General features: G+C 44.8%; 1 protein-coding gene and 1 long non-coding RNA gene across 2 annotated transcripts in view; one reads left to right on the top strand and one right to left on the bottom strand.

The window, feature by feature from the left end:
* The window catches only part of ube2ql1 (ubiquitin-conjugating enzyme E2Q family-like 1), a 76,537-nt gene extending 54,421 nt beyond the window's left edge, over positions 1-22,116 (top strand). Inside the window, exons 2-3 of the mRNA XM_051935678.1 lie at positions 15,131-16,828; positions 18,293-22,116. Of these exons, the coding sequence (XP_051791638.1) occupies positions 15,131-15,262 (132 nt within the window). The 3' untranslated portion in view covers positions 15,263-16,828; positions 18,293-22,116. The remainder of the gene's footprint in view (positions 1-15,130; positions 16,829-18,292) is intronic.
* On the bottom strand, positions 16,929-18,286 carry LOC127530044 (uncharacterized). Its single transcript, XR_007936577.1, has 3 exons — positions 18,143-18,286; positions 16,998-17,166; positions 16,929-16,955 (listed from the first exon to the last, which is right to left on the bottom strand). It is a non-coding gene; the product is annotated as an uncharacterized LOC127530044 (long non-coding RNA).
* Positions 22,117-22,416: the final 300 nt, after the last annotated feature.

Raw genomic sequence — 22,416 nt, 5'->3', positions numbered from 1 at the left:
GAAACCGTATTATGCAACAAATAACTCTAACACAACATGAAACATAATTTTCTTTCATTATGTTTTACTATTTTTTACTATGGTTAATTACTCGCTGTAATGTAAAATAGTTAGTTTTATTATGCATATGTAACAATTCCCATGAAAATAACAATCTGTTTAAATTGTACATCTGCTTCCCGATACTGTGGTGGGTTGGCGCCCTGCCCAGGATTGGTTCCTGCCTTGCGGCCTGTGTTGGCTGGGATTGGCTCCAGCAGACCCCCCGTGACCCTGTGTTCAGATTCAGCGGGTTGGATAATGGATGGATGGATGCTTCCCGATATGGGAGAGGCAGAACCACGGAGTGGCTAGTGCGTAGCGCCATCCCGTGGGTTGGCGAGCGAAGCGAGCAGGGGGGCAGAGCTCCCCCAGTATTAGATTAATATTATGCATTAAAACAATTCTAATAAAAATTGTACGAAAAAGCACAATTGATGCATTCTAATATATATTGTCGCTCTGTTGTACTCGTAAGATGAACGAGAGAATCATCAGTGAGAGTTCTCATTTACGGGCCGTGGCTCAGTTCGACCTTGAAAGAATCACAAGTGAACGAGAATCATGAATCAGACGGGAGATAGTGGCACGTGCACTTTAAGCACCTGACTACCTGCGAAACAACATGACACGTGCGCTAAGGCACTTCTGTCGCACTCCACTGGATCGATAAGTTTGTGCTCGCGAATTGATTCTGTCGATTCAATGAAAAGAGACATTTAAAAAGAACAGCTAGTTTACGAAAAGCCCATCTGAGAAAAAGCTAACTAACACTCGCCAACCCCCGGGCCTGCGCTACACTCTTGCCTCTTTGCGGTTCTGCCTCTCACGTATGGGGATGCGGATGTAAAATTTAAACAGATTTTTATTTTCATGGGAATTGTTACATATGCATAATAGACCTAACTATTTTACATTACAGCGAGTATTAACCGTATTAAAATTAGTAAAACGTAATAATTTGAAAGTAAATTATGTTTCATGTTGCCTTAGTGTTATTAGTTGCATAATACGATTTTGTTCTGTTTGGCTTTGAAATTAACACGCAAATACTTTTTAAACTTACACTTTTACTGTAAAACTTCAGTAAAAACAATTTTTTGAATTAAATTTTCGTCAATGTCACATTGAATTGTGATTCTGTGTTTGGACTTTGGGTTGGATAATGGATGGATGGATGGATGGATGGATGGATGGATGGATGGATGGATGGATGGATGGATGGATGGATGTTTGAACTTTCATTGTGACAATGCAATGTATAACTGTCTGTGATTTGAATTTTGTTTCTTTCTCTCTGTTAAATAAAACAACTTTTTCGAATGTTTGGCTCTGTGATTTGTTAATTGTCTTTGCAAAAGTTATTCTCTGAGGCTAGGGATCTGCACTGGAAATCGGAAGGTTGCCAGTTTGAATCCCGTAAATGCCAAAAGTGACGCTACTTTGTTGGGCCCTTGAGCAAGTCCCTTAACCTGCAATTGCTCCATCTTGGGTATGACGTTAATTTGCACCCAGTCCTGTAAGTAGGCCCTCCAACCTGCAGGGGAAAAGGAAGGTGGCAAAATTGGCACTCCAGCCATAATGAAAACCCCCCCACTGGTTCCATTCCATCTGCACTACTGTGGTGCTGAGGTGTCACCCATTGCATGACTGCACTCGGTCCTAATCTTTGTCATGTGCTGAGTGTGGCAATGCCCTGCTCCTAACCTCTCTCTGTTCATAAGAACATGCGATTAACATTTTGTTTCTCGATCATCACTGATGGTGATGGGTGCCTCACTGGACAACAGCTTCCAACTTCCATATTTCCAATTGTTTTCTTGGTATTTGCTTTAGCTTTAGAGTGCATTGAGACTGGCAGTGGTTCCTGGCCCAGACAGGCCTCTTTTTCAGCCAAGGTTCCTCCGCTCTGATCTTTGTTTTGTTTTATACCTTCCTTGTTCTTGCTTATTTCTTTTGTTTATATCACTACTAGCCAACCCGCGGCATAGCATACGCCACATAATCAGGCAGCTTTTTTAATGATTTTTAAGCACAGGGAAAAAATTAACATTTGAAAAATCTGTAATTTAATAAACCACCAAAAAAAAGTAACATTGTAAAAATGCACGGTACGAACCAACATACAATTGTCCGTGACTGAAAACTGGAGGACCGTCGTCGCGCCTTCTCCTCCCGCTCGGGGGCGGAGGACGGAACAGGAGGAGAGGGGAAGGACGCCTATTCCGCCCCCTCCGTCATGCTAGTCTGCTGATTTCTCGTTCAGTATGCACTGCCTGCTCATGTGCCCACCCCCAACTCGTCACCCGAGTCGTTTTCGTCTTTGCACATTCTACATGCACCTGTGAATCACTTTGACTGTTCATTTTCCAAATGGCGCCTCATTCGCTTTTGTCTCTGGTACAGTCCAAATGCACCTCTGCGCCACGTAGACTTTTCATTGTTCTTTCATTGTTCTTTGCGAGGGGGTGGGGGGGGGGGAGGGGTGTACAAAGGGCAGGGACTTAATCAGTGCGAGCTTATGACCCGCACTTACTGGGAACAATTACCTCGTTCGTGGGGAACAATTGCAAGCCCCGGTTTCCAGCACGAATGGGGTTCAATGGCGGGTAGACACACGTTGATCCATTCAGTGTAGCGCACGTGCAGTTACCTGATCCAGGAATCTGTATAACATTGAAAGAAGTGTTGTTTCCATGAAATACATTTGAACGGTGGCAATGGAAGGCAAATGAACAGTCAACGTGGGTCACAGCTGGATTGACGCCGTGTTTTGTGTCACCCGACCATGGTAGTAGCGGGTTGAACAAAGGGCAGGGACGTAATCAGTGCGAGCTTATGACCCGCACTTACTGGGAATTCCTCGTTCGTGGGGAACAAATGCAAGCCCCGGTTTCCAGCACGAATGGGGTTCAATGGCTCACCCACGCCTCTCTGCGACAGGTAGACAATCGGATGTGTCGGATGCGGTGGACCCGGGCCGGGGAATAAGGAGTGTTGTTGGCCCGGGAAGTGCTTTCCTTGCTCCTGCAGGACCATCTAAGAAGACGCATGTTTGTCTCGGATGCGAATTGCTGTATGTAGCGTGTAAAACAGTTTGCGATGGTGCACGCGGTCGTGCGTCGTAACCGAAAAGTCAATGTGGCTCAGAGGTGCATGTGGACTGTAGCTCAAACGAACATAAATGACGGCATGTTTTCCGAGGCGTCGCGTCTGAGTTGGTGGGCGTGGCTCTGCGAGTTGTCGTCGTATCCAATGGTCTTAGAGTTGGTGGGCATGGCTGTCTTGTGTGCTTTCCATGGGTGGCTACTTGTCTGTGGCTTAGTGAATTAAATATGTACGCCGTGTTTTCCGAGGCGTCGCGTCCGAGTTGGTGGGCGTGGCTCTGCGAGTTGTCGTCGTATCCAATGGTCTTAGAGTTGGTGGGCGTGGCCGTCTTGCGTGCTTTCCATGGGTGGCTACTTGTCTGCGGCTTAGTGAATTAAATATATACGGTATGTTTTCCGAGGCGTCGCGTCCGAGTTGGTGGGCATGGCTGTCTTGCGTGCTTTCCATGGGTGGCTACTTGTTGGCGGCTTAGTGAATTATATATATAGATTGTGAATTATGTTAGAAATTTTATATTATATTATTGTGAAAAGAACAGCCTTGACACACACAAAAAAGTTTGGGGCAGCCACCCATATATTGTCCCTGGCTGCAAATGGGTTTTGACAATGCACTCATGTGCATTGTTTCGAGTCTTGAGTCAAACTGATTTGATTAGAAAAGATGGCAGCTTTACAAGCTGAAAGACGGAAATGTGACGTCATTCTGGGCACCGGAAACCGGAAGTGACATCAGTCTGGGCGCCGGAAACCAGACGTGATGTCAGTCTGGGCACTGGAACCGGAGGTGACGTCATTGGTGGGGGCATCTGGAAGGTTTTCCCGTATCTGGCCTGCAGAGATAACAGAAGTGGGATTAGTGCCCCCTGCCACACCCTGACCTGGCAGGTGATTACCTTGACTTGGTCCACTCAGCTTCCTCTTATTCCCACATGTGCAACATTATGTATTTTATTTCTTTGGAGTATTGTTTGGTTTCTTTGTGTATAAACTGCCCTTGTTTTGTGGGTGGTTCTTCAAGAGGCAGAACCACCTGGCCATTTGACACATACTGTATTTGTAGGAAGTCACTGCACACTGGATTGATTCTGAAGGACTGGAAAATGGCAAATATCATCCCATTATATAAAAAGGGTGACAGGGCAGATCCAAGTAACTATAGGCCAGTAAGCTTAACATGGAAAATTAATGGAAGGAATTATTAAGATTGAGCAACACCTGGCAAGGACAGGAGTTATTAGGAACAGTCAGTGTGAAGTCAGACGAGGGAGGTCATGCTGGAATTCTATGAGGAGGAAACAAAAGGATACGATCAAAGTGGAGCAGATGATATTATTTATCTGGACTTTCAGAAAGCATTTGATAAGGTGCCACATGAGAGGGTGGGCATCAAATTAAAAGAAGTGGGAGTTCATAGTGTGGTGTTTAAATGAGTGCAGAATTGGCTCAGACACAGGAAGCAGAGGGTGATGGTGTGAGGAACCTCATCAGAATTAGCTGATGTTAAGAGTGGTGACCAGCAGGGGGCAGTGCTAGGGCTGCTGCTATTTTTAATATATAAATGATTTAGATAGGAATATAAGTAACAAGCTGGTTAAGTTTGCAGATGATACCAAGATAGGTGGATTAGCAGATAATTTAGAATCCATTATATCATTACAGAAGGACTTGGATAGCAGACAGGCTTGGGCAGATTTGTGGCAGATGAAATTTAATGTCAGTAAATGTAAAGAATTACAAATAGGAAGTACAAATGTGAGGTTTGAATACACAATGGGCGGTCGGAATATCAAGAGTACACCTTATGAGAAGGATTTAGGAGTCATAGTGGACTCTAAGCTATCGACTACCAGACAGTGTTCAGAAGCCATTAAGAAGGCTAACAGAATGTCAGGTTATATAGCGCCTTGATGTGTGGAGTACAAGTCACAGGAGGTTCTGCTCAAGCTTTATAACACACTGGTGAGGCCTCATCTGAAGTCCTGTGTGCAGTTTTGGTCTCAAAAAGGACAAAGCAGCACCAGAGAAAGTCCTGAGAAGAGCGACTAGGCTGATTCCAGGGCTACAGAGGATGAGTTATGAGGAAAGATTAAAAGAGCTGAGCCTTTACAGTTTAAGCAAAAGAAGATTAAGAGCTGACATGATTGAAGTGTTTAAAATTATGAAGGAAATTAACTGTGACTTTAAAATGAGTTCATCAAGAACACGGGGACACAGTTGGAAACTTGTGAAGGGTAAATTTCGTACATACATTAGGACGTTTTCTTTACACAAAGAACGATAGACACTTGGAATAAGCGACCAAGTAGTGTGGTAGACGGTGAGACGTTAGGGACTTTCAAAACTCGACTTTATGTTTTTTTGGAAGAAATAAGTGGATAGTACTGGCGAGCTTTGTTTGGCTGAATGGCCTGTTCTCGTCTAGAGTATTCTAATGTTCTAATCACCGCCAGGGACTGCCCCCAGCCCTATAAAGACGAGGGACTCCCACAGTTCTTGGCGGTTTATTTGAATGCACGAGAGAGTGGTGAGTTTGCTTTTGGTTTTTTTTTGCCGTGTTTATTACTAATTGTGACTTTTCTGGATTTTTGCCTTCTGCTCTGTTTTTGGGTCCTTGCCTTGGATTACTGTTTTGGAACTGTGTTCACATTGCATTGTCTTTAATGGCAACTCCTTTATGCCTTGTGTGCTCCTTGGTGCTTCACAGTGTAATGGAGCATTTTGTGAGGATAACCTTTTTTATTAATAAAGATCCTGAATTATATATCTAGTGTGGACGCTAGAGGCACTGTTGTCTCGCTAAACCCACCAGACAGGCGTCCAAGACACACGTGTAAAAGCACCAAGAAGATTCCTTTAATATTTTTCTTCAGAACTAGTGCACAAAGCACCGTACACTCCACAATTCATAAATCAATAATCAATAACAATAATCCTCCTCTCCTCCCAGCAGCTCCGTCACTCTACCACCCAACTCTGGCTCTCCTTGCTGGGTCTTCACCAGTCATTTAAATAGTCCATGACCCGAAGTGTTCCTTCTGCGGGTCAAACGCCACATCATCCTTTTCAAGTAGCCCGGAAGTACTGCGGGCTTCCGTCCTCGTGACTCCTAAGTACTTCTGGGTTGTCGTAAGAGTAATAGTCCCCAAGTTCTTTATGAGCTCCCCCTGGCGGCACCCACGACACGCAACAGGGCTGAGGAAATGGACTCCACATCCCAGGATGCTTTGAGGGAATCCAGGGAACCGTTGCTGTCCAGGGGAGCTACCACCTAGCGTCCCGGGGGATGCAGTGCCCTGAAAAGGCGGCTTTCCTCCACTCTTTTCTTTCAGGGACGTCCCGGCCAGACTGAACCACTGGCTGTCCATCACACTAGCCAGGGTTTGATGGGAATTCCCCCACTAGCAGGCATTTTTGGAAGTGTTTTTGAGACTTTTAGTCATAACAATAACTGCAAACAATATGGAATGAGGGGCGGCACGGTGGCGCAGTGGTAGCGCTGCTGCCTCGCAGTTAGGAGACCTGGGTTCGCTTCCCGGGTCCTCCCTGCGTGGAGTTTGCATGTTCTCCCCGTGTCTGCGTGGGTTTCCTCCGGGCGCTCCGGTTTCCTCCCACGGTCCAAAGACATGCAGGTTAGGTGGATTGGTGATTCTAAATTGGCCCTAGTGTGTGCTTGGTGTGTGGGTGTGTTTGTGTGTGTCCTGCGGTGGGTTGGCACCCTGCCCAGGATTGTTTCCTGCCTTGTGCCCTGTGTTGGCTGGGATTGGCTCCAGCAGACCCCCGTGACCCTGTGTTCGGATTCAGCGGGTTGGAAAATGGATGGATGGATGGAATATGGAATGAGTAACATAAAAAAAAGTAGAATTTTTGGGTGAAGTATTTCTTTAAGCCTGCGCCAGGTAGAACTTGGTGTCTAAATGTGAGGATACGAAACAAAATAATCTTGCCTTGTGTTTTTGTAAAAGATCCTTCGGCATTTTGACTTTTTTGCTAGGCTGTTTTTGATTTCTGGGTTTAGTTGCACAATTGTTCTCTCTTTCAGATTTCGATCCTCACCTTTGCCCTGACTTGCATTTCATCTCTAAGGTTGTACTTTGTTGCCTGCCAACTTCTCCCATGCCATGACGTACTGTAGCTTGAGTTTGTGCCGCTTCGGGGCGGTGCTTCAATTTGCCGCCCTCCAACATGTCTGAATATGTTAAGCTATTTAAATAGAAAATTAAAATGACATCTAAAGAAAAATTAAGATAAATTTTGCATAAATTTATTCATATATAGAGAAACGGCAATAATTTTTCACATATAAGCTTCATCTAGTCAAGAATATAGTATAGACGCACTGATAAGCCGTGTTCTAATTATTAGTTTAACTAGGTGGCTTCACCCCCTGCTCTCTTCGCTCGCCAACCCCTTTCCCCTTCCACCGGTGCTACGCGCCGTTGTGAAGAGGACGGCTGATTGCACCCCAAGGGAACGCGTCCGCTCCTCCGAAACTGCCTCTTAAACGGAGATACAATGGAAAACAAATAACAGTTTTTTAACCTCCTCTTTGCTTGATCAGCTGCTGAATTGCTGCTGCTGCCGTACCGCGTGATCTGCATCTCATGCGGCACTTTGAATGTTTAAAAGCCTGTACAGCAGTTGTCCTACTCTTTGTCTCACTGCCTTGTCTCTCTTCTCCCCCAGACATCCTCAAACACTATGCGATCTCTTTTCGCTGTTCCGTTATTTCACAGAGTAAAATTTTCCGTTTGTTTGCGCTAATTAGATCTTTACTCTTATTGTTTTGAGACTTTTGAATTTTCCTACTTCATTATCTCTAACCTGCTCTGCATGTGTATCACGGGACTTGCTTCCAAAGGACTTGCTTCTCCCGGCACGTGAAAGTGTCTCTCTGTCCCTCTTCCAAAGATCTCGTTGCAAGATTTTTTTTAGAATAGAGAGATATAATTATGCTGCGAAAACCAGAACCAGTGTAGTGTATACGTCATAGGTGGGATGTTTTCAGCTCAAAGCAAGAACACATTCGGATTGATAACGAAATGAAATTAGAAATTGTAAATTAGTTGTTCTGCAGTGGGCTGGCGCCCTGCCCGGGGTTTGTTTCCTGCCTTGCGCCCTGTGTTGGCTGGGATTGGCTCCAGCGGACCCCGTGACCCTGTAGTTAGGATATAGTGGGTTGGGTGATGGATGGATGGAAATTATTTGGCTTATCTTCCTAGAAATTATTATCGGTTTATGTTTATTTTTGTTATTGCCTAAATAAATTTCAACTGCTGTGTCAGATGCCGCCACAGAAGGACAGTCTGAAAATTACTTTTGAAGCATTTGTGGATAAAAATCAGAGAATTTGACTTTTTTCATTTATGAGTGATATTTTTCTGAACCCTGCTGCTTACACAGAAATTGTACTGAGCCTTTTGGCCAATAATGGCAAACCCCAACAGTGTGTTGCCCGAGGTGGACCGCCCTCTCGACCCGCCCGACCGCCCCTAGCTACGCCACTGCTCCCATGGCAGAACATCACTTACTGTACACTGAGGCGATTTATAGTTGCTTGTGTCAACCTGACACAGATGTCTAAGGAACATGGGAGGAAAACTAGAACAGAGTACCTGAAGGAGATGTCCCAGAGACGTGGAGAGGGTCCACACAGACAGATGGTGTTCCCACTTTTTAGTTTTTAAGAGAATAAATATACCAGCTAATTAAAGGACTGAGCCACAAGGCAAAGCTCTCAATTTACCAGTCGATCTACGTTCCTACCCTCACCTATGGTCATGAGTTATGGGTAGTGACCGAAAGAAAGAGATCGTGAATACAAGCGGCTGAAATGAGTTTCCTCCGTAGGGTGTCTGGGCTTTCCCTTAAAGATGTGAGGTGAGAATCTCAGTCATCCGGGAGGAGCTCAGAGTAGAACCGCTGCTCCTCCGCATCGAGAGGAGTCAGATGACGTGGCTCGGGCATCTGATCAGGATGCCTCCTGGACGCCTCCCTGGTGAGGTGTTCCAGGCACGTCTAACCAGGAGGAGGCCCTGGGGAAGATTCAGGACACGCTGGAGGGGCTATGTCTCTCGGCTGGCCTAGGAACGCCTTGGGATCTATATTACTAAACCACAGTTTTAATTTATGCACGGACGCACTGATACGCATGCACAGTGCGCCGTGGTGCCCCAGAGTCAAACGCAGCGGCTTCCCAGAGTCAGTAGGTGGCGCCCAAACACCACAACCCACAGTCAGACGCAGCGGCCTCCCAGAATCAGTAGTATGTATGTGCCAGCAGTCTGTGTGGCATGTTTGAATCACATAATGGTAATTCAGTAACAGAGAAACAAAAACGAGACCACATGGATACAAATAGTAAATGGAGGCACCTACCACGCGCTTCACAAACACCACAAGCGAAGAAGTCACGGCTCCAAAGCGAAACACCTCAAGTAACAGAAATACAAAAACGAGCCGGTATGGATAAACAAAATGAATGAAGGCGCCTACAACGCGCCTCTGAAACAGCGGACGCAAAGGAGTCATGGCTCCAACAACACAGAGCTCAAAGGCGCCTACAACGCGTTTCTGAAACACCACATGCAAGAGAGGCACAGATCCAAAATGAATAATCCACTGTGCCACCAGTCAGTGTGTATAGGTTGGAGTATGCTTCCTAACAGTAAACAGCTTCTACCTAACGACACAGCCACAGAACAACAAAGATGAGACACAATACACGGAGGCTCCTACGACACGCTTCAGACACACCAGAAGCAAAGACGTCACGGCTCCACAATGAAAGAGCTCAACTAAATACAAACACAAGCCCGTATGGCTACGACCTGTAAACGAGCCCGTATGGATAAAAAGAATGAACGAAGGTGCCCACACAAAGAAACCGCTTTAGTACAAATATGTTTATTTAATTAAATGAAAACTTTACCATGGCTACGACCTGTAAACTAAACCTGAGGTAAAGCGTGCACGCCAGGTTGTACAGCCGCCCGAACGCGACCGCCCACACCACCGCATATACCACGTTCGTATAGTAATGTAGCCCTCCATACCCGGATCCGCCGCCATGGCCACTTCAGCACGTGAATCCGCCGCCGTCAGCAAACGACTTCTCGCTGACGACACAGCCATAGAAAAACAAAAACGAGACTGCATGGCTAAAAACAATAAACGAAGGCGCCTACAACGCGCTTCTGAAACACCAGAACCAGATGAGTCACAGCTCCAAAAACAAAGCCGCTTTAGTACAAATATGTTTACTTAATTAAAAGAACTTTCCCAGGATGCACCCACCCTCCATGATATTTCATCCCTCCAAGTATCGGAGGGAACAGAAAGTGATTACCATTCTTGGATTTGCGATTCTTTCGAGAATCACGGGCTTGCTGGTTCTCCCAGAAGAGCTAGAAGAAGTGGCCGGGGAGAGGAAAGTCTGGGCATCTCTGCTCAAGCTGCTGCCCCCGCGACCTGATCTCGGATAAGCGGAAGAGGATGGATGGATGGATGGATGGATGGATGGATGGATGGATGGATGGATGGATGGATGGATGGATGGATGGATGGAATTAAAGGAGATCAGCTAATCTGGTTGGAACAAAAACCTGCAGCCACAGGGGGTCCCCAGGACCGAGTTTGGGAAGCACTGGTCTAGAGCTAAAACGGCAGGATGGAAAAATACCAAACTCGAAATTTTAGCCTGTTATGAGCTGGCGATGTGCTGATTAGTTTTTAAGCCAAATAGTGCAAGAGAAAGAGGCACTCGAGAGGAACCCTCTGAGGAATTTTTGAGAATATCTCTATAATTATGGCAAATACCGTAATTATTCAATTCATTAGGAATTCTTCTCGTCCACTGCTATCATAATAACTTGTTCTGTGATTCAGAAAGATCAGCATCAGAGTGGTAAATGAATACTAAAATGTTAGAGAAGAGTTCGGGTAACTTGGTTCCTTGGGTGTGTAAGACGCTAGGGGCTGCTGTTGCCCCTTTAACCCCAACAAACAGACCTTCAGGACACAAAGTAAAAGCAATAAGAAGCGTTTAAATCCTTTCCTTCCTATTAATAGTGCCCAAAGCACCACAGCCACAATAGAAATGACTCTCTTTCTCTTCTCCTCCATTCCTCCCAGCAAGCTTTGTCCACCTCCACCTGACTCTGGCTCGCTTGCTGGGTCTTCATTAATCCTTTAAATAGTGCTTCTGTTCTTCCTCCCACGTGACTTGCCAGTACTTCCGGGTCAGATGGAGAATTCAAGTTCTTTAATCAGCCCGGAAGTACTTCGGGGCTTCCATCCGTGTGATCCATTAGTACTTCCGGGCTATAGGGAAAGCACCCACGGCACCCAACAGGGCTGAGAAACTAAATTCCAGGTCCCGGGATGCCCTGCGGGAGTCCGGGAAACCATTACACTCCAGGGAAGCTGCCAACTAGCGTTTTGGGGGAGGCAGTGTCGACAAGTAGCTGCCTTCCCCCATCCTTCCATTTTAGGAGCGTCCCGGCCAGGTTGACCTGCCGGCCTTCTCTCGCAGGTACAATGCTTACTGACGCTCACATCCAAATTTTTTTCTGATGTCCTCATCTGTATCTATTACCTCCTTGATAGTGTAAATGGATGAATGCTTAGGGGTTGCTGTTGCCCCTTAGACCCAACAGACAGACACGCAGGACACAGGATGAAAGCACCAAGAAGATATCTTTGTGCCTCCAAAGCACCACAGCCACAATAAACACAATACTCTTTGTCCTCCACACCTCCCAGCAAGCGTTGTCCACCTCCTCCCGACTCAGGCTCGCCTGCTGGGTCATCAACAGTCCTTTATATAGTGCCTGACCCGGAAGTTCAGTTCAGTTTAAGTTCAAAGTTTATTGTCATATGCACAGTAAGGAAACAGTTTCCCTGTACAATGAAATTCTTTCTTTGCTGTCCACACCAAATGATAAAACTAACGTATAAAGATAAACATAAATAATAAGTAGCAGATAGATAATAAGTAACAGAGGCAGCATAAAGTATAAAAACACAATAGAAATATAAAATGTAATGTGCAGGTAGGTGTGTGATGGACAAGTCCAATACAGTTGTGTGAGGTCGATAGAATGAGGTGAACCACGATTATAAACTCCACTCAGTTATTTAGGAGTCTAATGGCCTTGGGAAAGAAAGAGTTCTTTAGCCTGGAAGTCCTGCATTTTGTACTCCTATACCTCCTGCCTAAGGGTAGAAGTGTGAACAGTTCGTGTTGTGGGTGGTTGGGGTCCCTGAGGATCGAGGTAGTTCTTCTTCGGACTCTGCAGTTGTAGATGCTCTGCAGAGAGGGCAGTGCGGTCCTGGTGATCTTCTCAGCAGTCTTCACCACTCTCTGCAGGCGTTTGCGGTCCATAGCAGTAGTGTTGCCGTACCACACGGTGATGCAGCTGGTCAAGATGCTCTCAACAAAACAGCTGTAAAAGTTGCAGAGGATCTTAGGCGACATACCAAACTTCCTCAGCCTCCTCAGAAAGTACAGACGCTGCTGGGCCCTCTTGACCAGCTGTGTGGTGTTAAGTGTCCAAGTGAGGTCCTCACTGATGTAGACACCCAGGTATTTAATGCTGCTCACCCTCTCCACTTCAAGCCCTCGGATGAACAGTGGCCAGTGAGGTCTCATGTCTACTATCATCTCCTTCATCTCGTCTGTGTTGAGGGTGAGGTTGTTGTCCTCACACCATGACGCCAGACTGTCCACCTCCCTCCTGTAGGCCGCCTCATCGCCGCCAGTGATGCGTCCATTCACTGCGGTGTCATCTGCGAACTTTAGGATGATGTTATCTTTGTGGGTGAACAGGGTGTAGAAGATGGGGCTGAGGACGCATCCCTGTGGGGTGCCTGTGTTTGTGATAATGCTGGCTGAAATCCTATTATCCCTTTAACCCCAACAGACAGACCCTCAGGACACAAAGTAAAAGCAATAAGAAGCGTTTAAATCCTTTCCTTCCTATTAATAGTGCCCAAAGCACCACAGCCACAATAGAAATGACTCTCTTTCTCTTCTCCTCCATTCCTCCCAGCAAGCTTTGTCCACCTCCACCTGACTCTGGCTCGCTTGCTGGGTCTTCATCAATCCTTTAAATAGTGCTTTTGTTCTTAGACCTATGTGACTTGCCAGCACTTCCGGGTCAGACGGAGAACTCAGATTCTTTAGTCAGCCCGCAAGTACTTTGGGGCTCCTGTCCACATAATCCATTAGTACTTCCGGGCTATATTGAAAGTATGAGCTCCCCCTGGTGGCACCCACGGCACCCAACAGGGCGGTGAAACCGAACTCCAAGTCCCAGGATGCCCTGCGGGAATCGAGGGCAGCGCTATACTCCAGGGAAGCTGCCATCTAGTGTCTTGGGGGAGGCAGTGTCCAAAAGTTGCTGCTTTCCCCTATCTTTTCCTTTTCAGGGCGTGCCGGCCGGATGCATCACAATAGGAACCAAAATCATTCAGTCACTTGCCCTGATTGTTAATTGTCAGAAAAGAAAGTGAATTATGATGAAAAAGGTAAAAGAGAGTTAAGAACTTACTGTGGCAAAAATATGAATATTACCGTATTTTTCGCACCATAAGACGCACTTTTTTTTCTTCAAAAGAAGGTTGGAAATGTCTGCGTCTTATAGAGCGAATATTTCGTCACAGACCATGATGTGTATTACCTGACATCCAGTCGACATCCAGGGGTAGAGGGCGACAAAACTCACTGATACGTTACAGGCATTCCCTCTGTGCTTGGAGGAATGTTAGACTCGTTGACTCGGCATCTAATCCTTGCGTGTGTGTGAGTTGCGAAATGTAAACAAATGTAAACAATGGCAAGATGGCATCGACATCTCACGAGGGAGCGAAGCGAGTGCAGAAAACAAATGTTTTGCACATTATCACTGAGTCGGACTTTTGTTGAGAGTGATCAGGAGATCGAACAAGAGAGTGAGGAACTGGCATCATCTGATCGGGACACCAGCCGATGCCACCCCGGCTGAGCGCATTCGTGCACCTATGGCAAGGTTCGTGTGGGAGGAATACCTAGACACTGATCCGTGGGAGCCAAACTGGCTACCGGACTTCACAAGACAGTATGGCTTGCTGTTGGACTCGACAGATTACCAGCCGCTGGACCACTTCAGGCTGTTCTTTCCTGAAGCTGCCTTTCAGCTACTGTCAGATGAGAAAAACAGGTATGCACAGCAATTTTTTGAATCGAGGGTTGTGCTTGCACCGCATTCTCATTTTTCAAACTGGAAACCCACAACAAAACACGAGATGAAGGGCTTTGTGGCATTACAAATATAGATGGGACTAGACTGGCGATATAACTTCAGGGAGCATTGGTCCAAACGTGCTTTGTCCCCTGGTGTCTTTGGACAGGTTATGCCGCGTGATGATAGGTACGTGCTCCTGCAAAGTGATTGTGAGCAACTGAGCTTCATAAATTCTGACACTAGCGATGAGGAGTTCTTGGGGTTTCCATAAAACTAGAAGAGTGCTTGAACCTTAAAGTCTCTCCTTATTTGTTAATGACAGTCATGATGTTTCTTAATACCGCTGCTGAATTTACATGGTTGAAAAATTATTCTGCTATATTTTATTAAACATATTAGTACACCATTTGGTTCAGAATATTTTTCTTCTTGTTTTCCTCCTCTAAACCTAGGTGCGTCTAATGGTCAGGTGCGTCTTATGGTGCAAAAAATACGGTACTTATCAATGTAAATCTACCAATATTTCTCTTTTCTGAATGCAGAATAAGCCATGTAAATACACCCTGAGATCAGTTGTCAATTCAAAGCTGATTGTGAAACTGTTGGGACTAAGAACCTGCAGCCACAGACCTTTACCTGGAGGGGTTTATACTGCCCATGCCAGGGTCTGCCACTGGGGTGTGCCTGCCCTTAAGAAATCCCCGCTTGACATGATGGACTGGCACTGAAATACTTTTCTGTTTTTTGTTTTTACCACAGGGCCGGATCTGCCGGAAAGCTGGGAAATCCAAGAAAGCCTTCAGTCGCAAAGAAGCAGAGGCCACTTTTAAGAGCCTGGTGAAGACCCACGAGAAGTACGGATGGGTGTCCCCACCAGTGTCCGATGGCTGACGGGAGACCCTCACACGTTCCCCAAAGACTGTGAAACCTACCATCACGTCCTCAATGCTGCACATCTCCCATCCTTTCTACTTTTTAGTACTTTCATGTAGGCGTGGCGGCCTTTAACTTCTCCATGAGCAGATGTGTTTACAGCTAAATATCAATTTTAGTGGATTGTGTTTCAAAACTGGATATGGCTCTTTTTTGGAATTGATATCCCTGCTACTTTTTTTTTTTGTTTTCTTCTTCTTTTTTTTGGTTATAAGACCGGTGGCACCATTCCTTGCACCCGTTCCACTTCATCTCGCGTGCTGCACTGTCCCGTGCGCCTCAATGGCAGCGACGTACTGCACTGAATCGCATCACAGTTTCCATTCACTGCTGCTCCTTTTCATTTAAATGCAAATGAATCTGTTAATATTTAATAGACAGGCAGTGCATTTGAGGATCACTTTCTGCTGTGCTGTTTTCACAGGTCAATGCAACTTGAAGATTGTAATTTATGTGGAGCTACGCTCTCGCTCTCTCTGTTTTGCTCTTTATCTTGTGGCTAAACTTAGACCTCACTGTATTGTGTAAATGGCCGTTGATTTTTGATGACCCAACAAATCATACAAATTTGGAGAGGTGCTGTAAAGGTAAAAAAAAAAAAGAAAAGAAAAACAAGGCATATTAACTCTGGTTTATTTATTGATAGCATAATGTGATTCACTAAGACGCCTGATGGTTCCATTGCTTGTAGATGCCCACCGTCAGGACTTGAAAGCATTCAAATGCAAGCGTTAGAAATAAAAATGGAATGTGGGGTGTGGGGGGGAGGGGGGTTCAGCAATTAAAGGATGTAAATCACACATTGATATATTGTGAATTCATATGTGACAAATGTGTATTATGTTACCTGTTTTACATAACTGGGCACCAGTCGGTGGCGTCTTCTCCTTGACCTCTTTGTCTGTAAACCGGGCTCCTTCCCTGCTGTTCTTATGGGTGGCATTGTAGACTCATACGGCTCTTTATTTTGGAGTTTCTAACTTTTGTAGACTCGAAAGACCCCAGGAGTGTCCCAGTTTTGTAGATTCACACTCCCATTATGGAGTTTCTCAGTTTTATAGATACACAAGGGTCCCTATGATGAAGTTTCTCAGTTATGGAGACTCACAGCACCTCCTATTGTAGAGGTCTTCAGGTTGATAGCTTCAGTCATCAGTGGGTGGCATCTTCTCCTTGAGCTCTTTGTCTGTTCTTGTGGGTGGCATCGTAGACTCATATGGCCCTTTATTTTGGAGTTTCTAAGTTTTGCAGGCTCAAAAGACCCCGGGAGTGTCCCAGTTTTGTAGACTCCAACACCCCTCCTATTACGGAATTTCTCAGTTTAACACAAGGCTCCCTATGGTGAGGTTTCTCAGTTATGGAGACTCACAGCACCTCCTATTATAGAGTTCATCAGTTTGGAAGCTTCAGCCATCAGTGGGTGGCATCTTCTCCTTGACCTCTTTGTCTCTAACTGGGGTCCTTCCCTGCTGTTACTGTGGGATGACCCTATTGCAGAGTTTCTCAGATTTATAGATTCACAAAGTCCCCTATTATGGCATTTCACAGTTTTGCAGACTCAGTTATCAGTGGCATCTTCTCTTTGATCTCTTTGTCTATAGCTGGGCTCCTTCGATGTCATAAGTCTTCTGGAGTTTCTCAGTTTTGTAGACTCACACAGCCCCCTATTGTAGAGTTTCTTAGATTTGTAGACTTACAAACCCCCCCTATATTGGAGTTTCTCAGTTTTGTAGACTCACAAGGCCCCCTGTTGTAGAGTTTCTTAGATTTGTACACTCACAAGGTCCCCTATTATGGTGTTTCGCAGTTTTATAGATACACAAGGCTCCCTAATGTGAAGTTTCTCAGTTATGTAGATGCACCTCCTATTGTAAAGTTCTTCAGGTTGGTAGCTTCACTCATCAGTGGGTGGCATCTTCTCCTTGACCTCTTTGTCTGTATCTGGGGTCCTTCCCTGCCGTTACTGTGGGATAACCCTATTACAGAGTTTCTCAGATTTGTGGATTCATAAAGTCCCCTATTATGATGTTTCACAGTTTCACAGACTCGGTTATCAGTGGGTGGCATCTTCTCTTTGATCTCTTTGTCTATAGCTGGGCTCCTTCGCTGTCATAAGTTTTCTGGAGTTTCTCAGTTTTGTATACTCATAAGGCCCCCTATTGTAGAGTTTCTTAGATTTGTAGACTCAATAAACCCCATATATATAAGGGTTTCTCAGTTTTGTAGACTCACAAAGCCCCCTCTTGTAGAGTTTCTTTTATTTGTAGAGTCACAATGTCCCCTATTATGATGTTTCACAGTTTTATGGATAACCAAGGCCCCCTAATGTGAAGATTCTCAGTTATGTAGATACACCTCCTATTGTAGTGTTCTTCAGATTAGTAGCTTCAGTCATCAATGGGTGGCATCTTCTCCTTGAGCGCTTTGTCTCTAACTGGGGTCCTTCCCTGCTGTTACTGTGGGATGACCCTATTATACAGTTTCTCAGATTTGTAGATTCTCAAAGTGCCCTATTATGGTGTTTCACGGTTTTGCAGACTTGGTTATCAGTGGGTGGCATCTTCTCTTTGTCATTAGCTGGGCTCCTTCGCTGTCATAAGTCTTCTGGAGTTTCTCAGTTTTGTAGACTCATAAGGCCCCCTAATTGTAGAGTTTCTTAGATTTGTAGACTTACAAAGCCTCCTATATTGGAGTTTCTCAGTTTTGTAGACTCATAAGGCCCCGTATTGTAGAGTTTCTTAGATCTGTACACTCACAAAGTCCCATATTATGGTGTTTCTCAGTTTTATAGATACACAAGGCTCCCTAATGTGAAGTTTCTCAGTTATGTAGATGCACCTCCTATTGTAGAGTTCTTCAGGTTGGTAGCTTCAGTCATCAGTAGGTGGCATCTTTTCCTTGACCTCTTTGTCTGTATCTGGGGTCCTTCCCTGCTGTTACTGTGGGATGACCCCATTACAGAGTTTCTCAGATTTGTGGATTCACAAGGTCCCCTATTCTGGTGTTTCACAGTTTTACAGACTCAGTTATCAGTGGGTGGCAACTTCTCTTTGATCTCTTTGTCTATAGCTGGGCTCCTTCACTGTCATAAGACTTCTGGAGTTTCTTGGTTTTGTAGCCTCAAAGGGCCTTACCCATTATGCAGAGTTTCTCCAAATGTGTAGATAGATTAGTCAAAGACACCCAGCAGTTTGGAGGGCAAAATTGGTAATGTAAGCCTGGCCCCTGATATTAACACACAAAAGTATATTTACAGTTTCTACTTTTGGACCCTGTTGATTCAGGGCAGTGTTTTATCAAAAACCAGAGGCTGTCCAGAGCCGTGACCCACCTTAACTGGTGGGCACACCCATGCTGTCTCAGTTTAGTGTCTCCTACGTAAGTTAATGTGAACATCTTTGGGATGTTTGAAGAAAATCCACACAGACATGGGGAGACCATGTACACTCCAGTAAAGTAAAATTCTGCACACTGTGCCAATTTGCCACTCCGAATTAAGCTTTTGTGGGGAAAAAAATGGAATGTCCAGAGAAAAATACAGACACAGGGAGAACATACAAACTCCACACTAACAGCAACCAGGCATGACACTTGAACTGAGGATGCTGGATCTGTGAGGCAGCAGCAGTAACCACCATGCCATCCCAAACTAAGCTGGCACATTAGGCATCCGGCTATTGCTACATAGTACAAGTACTACTAAGGAAGCTAAGGTCTGATGGTCATTCCTGCCAGCTGTGCCCCTCTTTAACCAAAGTGATTAGGTGCATTCAAAACAAGAAAAGTAATGTGGGTTGGCACAGAGCTTGGATGCAAAGTACAAATAACATTGAGAAAACTTAAGTGATACGGTTGCCCAATAAGCCCACCATGATGACACTAACAAATTCTATTGAGTATAAACAGGGTAGTAGTGTGATTGGCTAAGGATCCATATTGGAAAGTAAAGCTAAGGAAGGTTAGGTTGGGTGGAAGTGCTGCCAGCTGTGCCACTTTCAATTAGATTTTAATCCAAGTGATCCGGTGCCTGAGAAATGAGAGCAGTACAGGACATTCTCTAAGATACTGTGGTATTGTGCCCTTCTCTAAGATTTGATTTAACAGGATCAAGAAGGACATTCTGCATTAGCTGTATTTACATTTGGCTAAATTTATGTCTGGGGCAATGATGCCCATTGTGCCTCCATCATGTTGCCCTCCAGTTTTTACTCAAGGAAATTAAGTGCATTCAAAATAGCATTAAGTATTGTGGAATGGCTACAGACTATTAAATTATTAAATGCAAGTACAGGCAAGGACCCTTCAAACAGAGAGCACTGCTACCAGCTGTGCCACCATGCCACTCTCAATTACATCTTAATCAAAGTGACCAAGATGGGTTTTCTACATTGGCTATATTTACATTTGGCTAAATTTAAGTTGAGGACAGCAATACCCCATGTGCCACCCCCTCAGGTTTTACTCCAAGAAATCAAGTGCATTCAAACTAGGAAGGAGATTATGTATAAGCTACAGACTATGATGCAAATACCGCTAAGGGCACTTGAATCAGGAAGCAGTGTTACCAGCTGTGCCAACATGCCCCCCTCAATTAGATTTTAGTCAGAGTGATCAAGTAAGAGTTAAAGTAAGAAAGTCATATATTGAGCACTGGCTTATGACTATTGATATTAAATGTAAATATTGCCAAGAATCTTTAAATGAGGGAGCCATACTACCAGCTGTTCCACCATGCCACCCTTAATTAGATTTTCATCAGAGTGATCCGGCGCCTCCAAAACAAAACCAGTATGGTATGGGAATTCTCTACTGTACTGTGGTATTATGCCCTTTCTGTTAAATCTTTAAAGTGTTTAAGAAGGATCTTTTTCTTTAGCTATATTTACATTTGGCTAAATTTAAGTAACGGTCCAGCGATACCCAGTGTGCCACCACCATGTCAAACTCAGGTTTTACTCAAAGAAGTTAAGTGCAATCAAACTAGGAAGAGTGCATTGGCTACAGATTATGATGCAAACACTGCCAAGGACCTTTGAATCAGGGAGCAATGCTACCAGCCGTGCCACCATGTCACCATCACTGAGATTTTAATCATAGTGATTAAGATAGACGTACAGTAATGCGCATGCTGTGCATTGGTGATGAACTATGAGTACAGAGTAAAAAGTATGCCAGGTGGCCAACTGTGCCACCATGCAACACTCGGTTAGATTTTAATCAAAGTGATCCGGTCAGTTCAACAAAAGAATGGTATTGTGGATTTACCTACAAAATTTGAATATACGGATTAAAAATACAGCCAGTGAGGTTTAGGCCAGGTATCTGTGGTACCCACTGTGCCAATATGTCCCCAAATTAGATTGGAATCAAGTGTATTTAATGTGAAGAAGACAATAGTTTCAGATTATTGGTCTAGAGAGCAAAAACAGCCAAAGAAAGCTTGGGTCAGGCAGCAGAGCTGCCCACCATGCCACCCTTAGGTTGATTTCTGAAAAGTGACCAGGTGTATTCAACGTAAGATTGGTACTGTGAATTGGTTATACAATTTAGGGACACAGAGTACAAAAACAGCCATGGAGGTTTAGGTCAGGCAGCAAAATTAGCTGCCATGCCACCCTTGAGTAGATTTGTTCAAAGTGACCGGGAGCCTTCAACCTAAGAGTGGCGTTGTGGACTAACCACAAAATATGGGAGTACAATAACGGCCAAGGAGGTTTACGTTAGAGCTACCCACAGTGCCACCATGCCACCCTCAGTTAAATCTTAATCAGAGTAATCAGGTGCACTTAACATAAGATTGGTATTGTGGATTGGCTACAGAGCACCTATAACGTCACTCAGCAGTGTTACCAACTGTGCCACCATGCCAGTTTGAACTGAAGTGCTTGATTGAGTACATTCAACTTCAGGAGGACACTGTCCATTACCTACAGGGCCGTGGATGTACAGAATTGAAATAAAGCCAAGGACGTCTAAGGAGCATCAGCATGTAACGTGTGCCCGCTTGTTAGGTATTCTATTTTCACACATCACATTCAACGAGAAACTGTCGGGCATTTTCTAATTTTCATAATGTGCTGTAGAGTAGTGAGCCATACCATCTGGAAGCAAATATCTCAAAGTGACTTTAGAACACTGGCTGTGTCCCACTGGGCACCTTTTAACGGTGCATAGGTGTGCCAAGCAAGTCATAATGTCAGTCTGACTAGAAATAAAACCCTAAGAAAAAAAGCTCGACGGGGCACAACATCTGATGAGGGCCACCAACAGCATCTTACTTACCTCAGCGGTGTGTTCACTTCAGTTTTTAGAATTTAACGAAGACGATGAAGATGAATGCAATTCCTCCTCCAGTTTTTGAGTGCTCTCCTCTCCCTCTCTGTGGATCTTCAGTCTGGACCCTTTGAACCTTCCAGAAAGACAACGCCTGCCCTGTCCGTCAAGTACAGCAGCCAGCACCCTCTTGGGGCGATTTACTGCCATGAACATTTTGCTAAAAACTGGGCCCAGAGGGTTTTCCTTCCATCTTTTTGCGTTGATTTTGACCCAAGGTGTCCGTGTTGTTGTATTCCTTCATGTTCTTACCATGCAGGGTGGCCAGATCCACAGCGCCAATGCTAATTGCTAAAGCAATTGCTAATGTTTAAAAAAATAAAAAACAGGAGATACACGCCATACTTGGCATTGCCCCGACCCCATTCAGGAATGATATTTCAGGAACCAAGCATTTCCTCATCTGTAACTGATGCCATGATGTGAATGTTTCATTCAAATATTAATAAATTACATTTTGCTTGGAGAGACTATTAAAATGCTTTGGTGTAGCACTGGGAATTTTGTTTTTTGCCATTCGGAATTCAAACAGTCGAGATGTCCATCATTCACAGAAGGAGGTTGGCGTCGGGAAAGGGGAATACCAGCCAACCCGGGTGAACCCAGACAATGGACGTCAAGAAGGGAGAAAGCGAATAAATGAATGTGAAAGGCGTTCTCGTGAAGTGTGTAAAGTGGGCAACATAAGTACAGTCGGCCCTCTGTATCTGAAAGTTCTAAATCCGTGGATTCAACTGAGTGTAGATCAAAATTATTAAAAAAAAAATAATAATCCAGAA

This window comes from Erpetoichthys calabaricus, chromosome 13, assembly GCF_900747795.2.
Source record: "Erpetoichthys calabaricus chromosome 13, fErpCal1.3, whole genome shotgun sequence".
NCBI lineage: Eukaryota > Metazoa > Chordata > Cladistia > Polypteriformes > Polypteridae > Erpetoichthys > Erpetoichthys calabaricus.
This window is presented reverse-complemented; position numbering and strand designations above follow the sequence as displayed.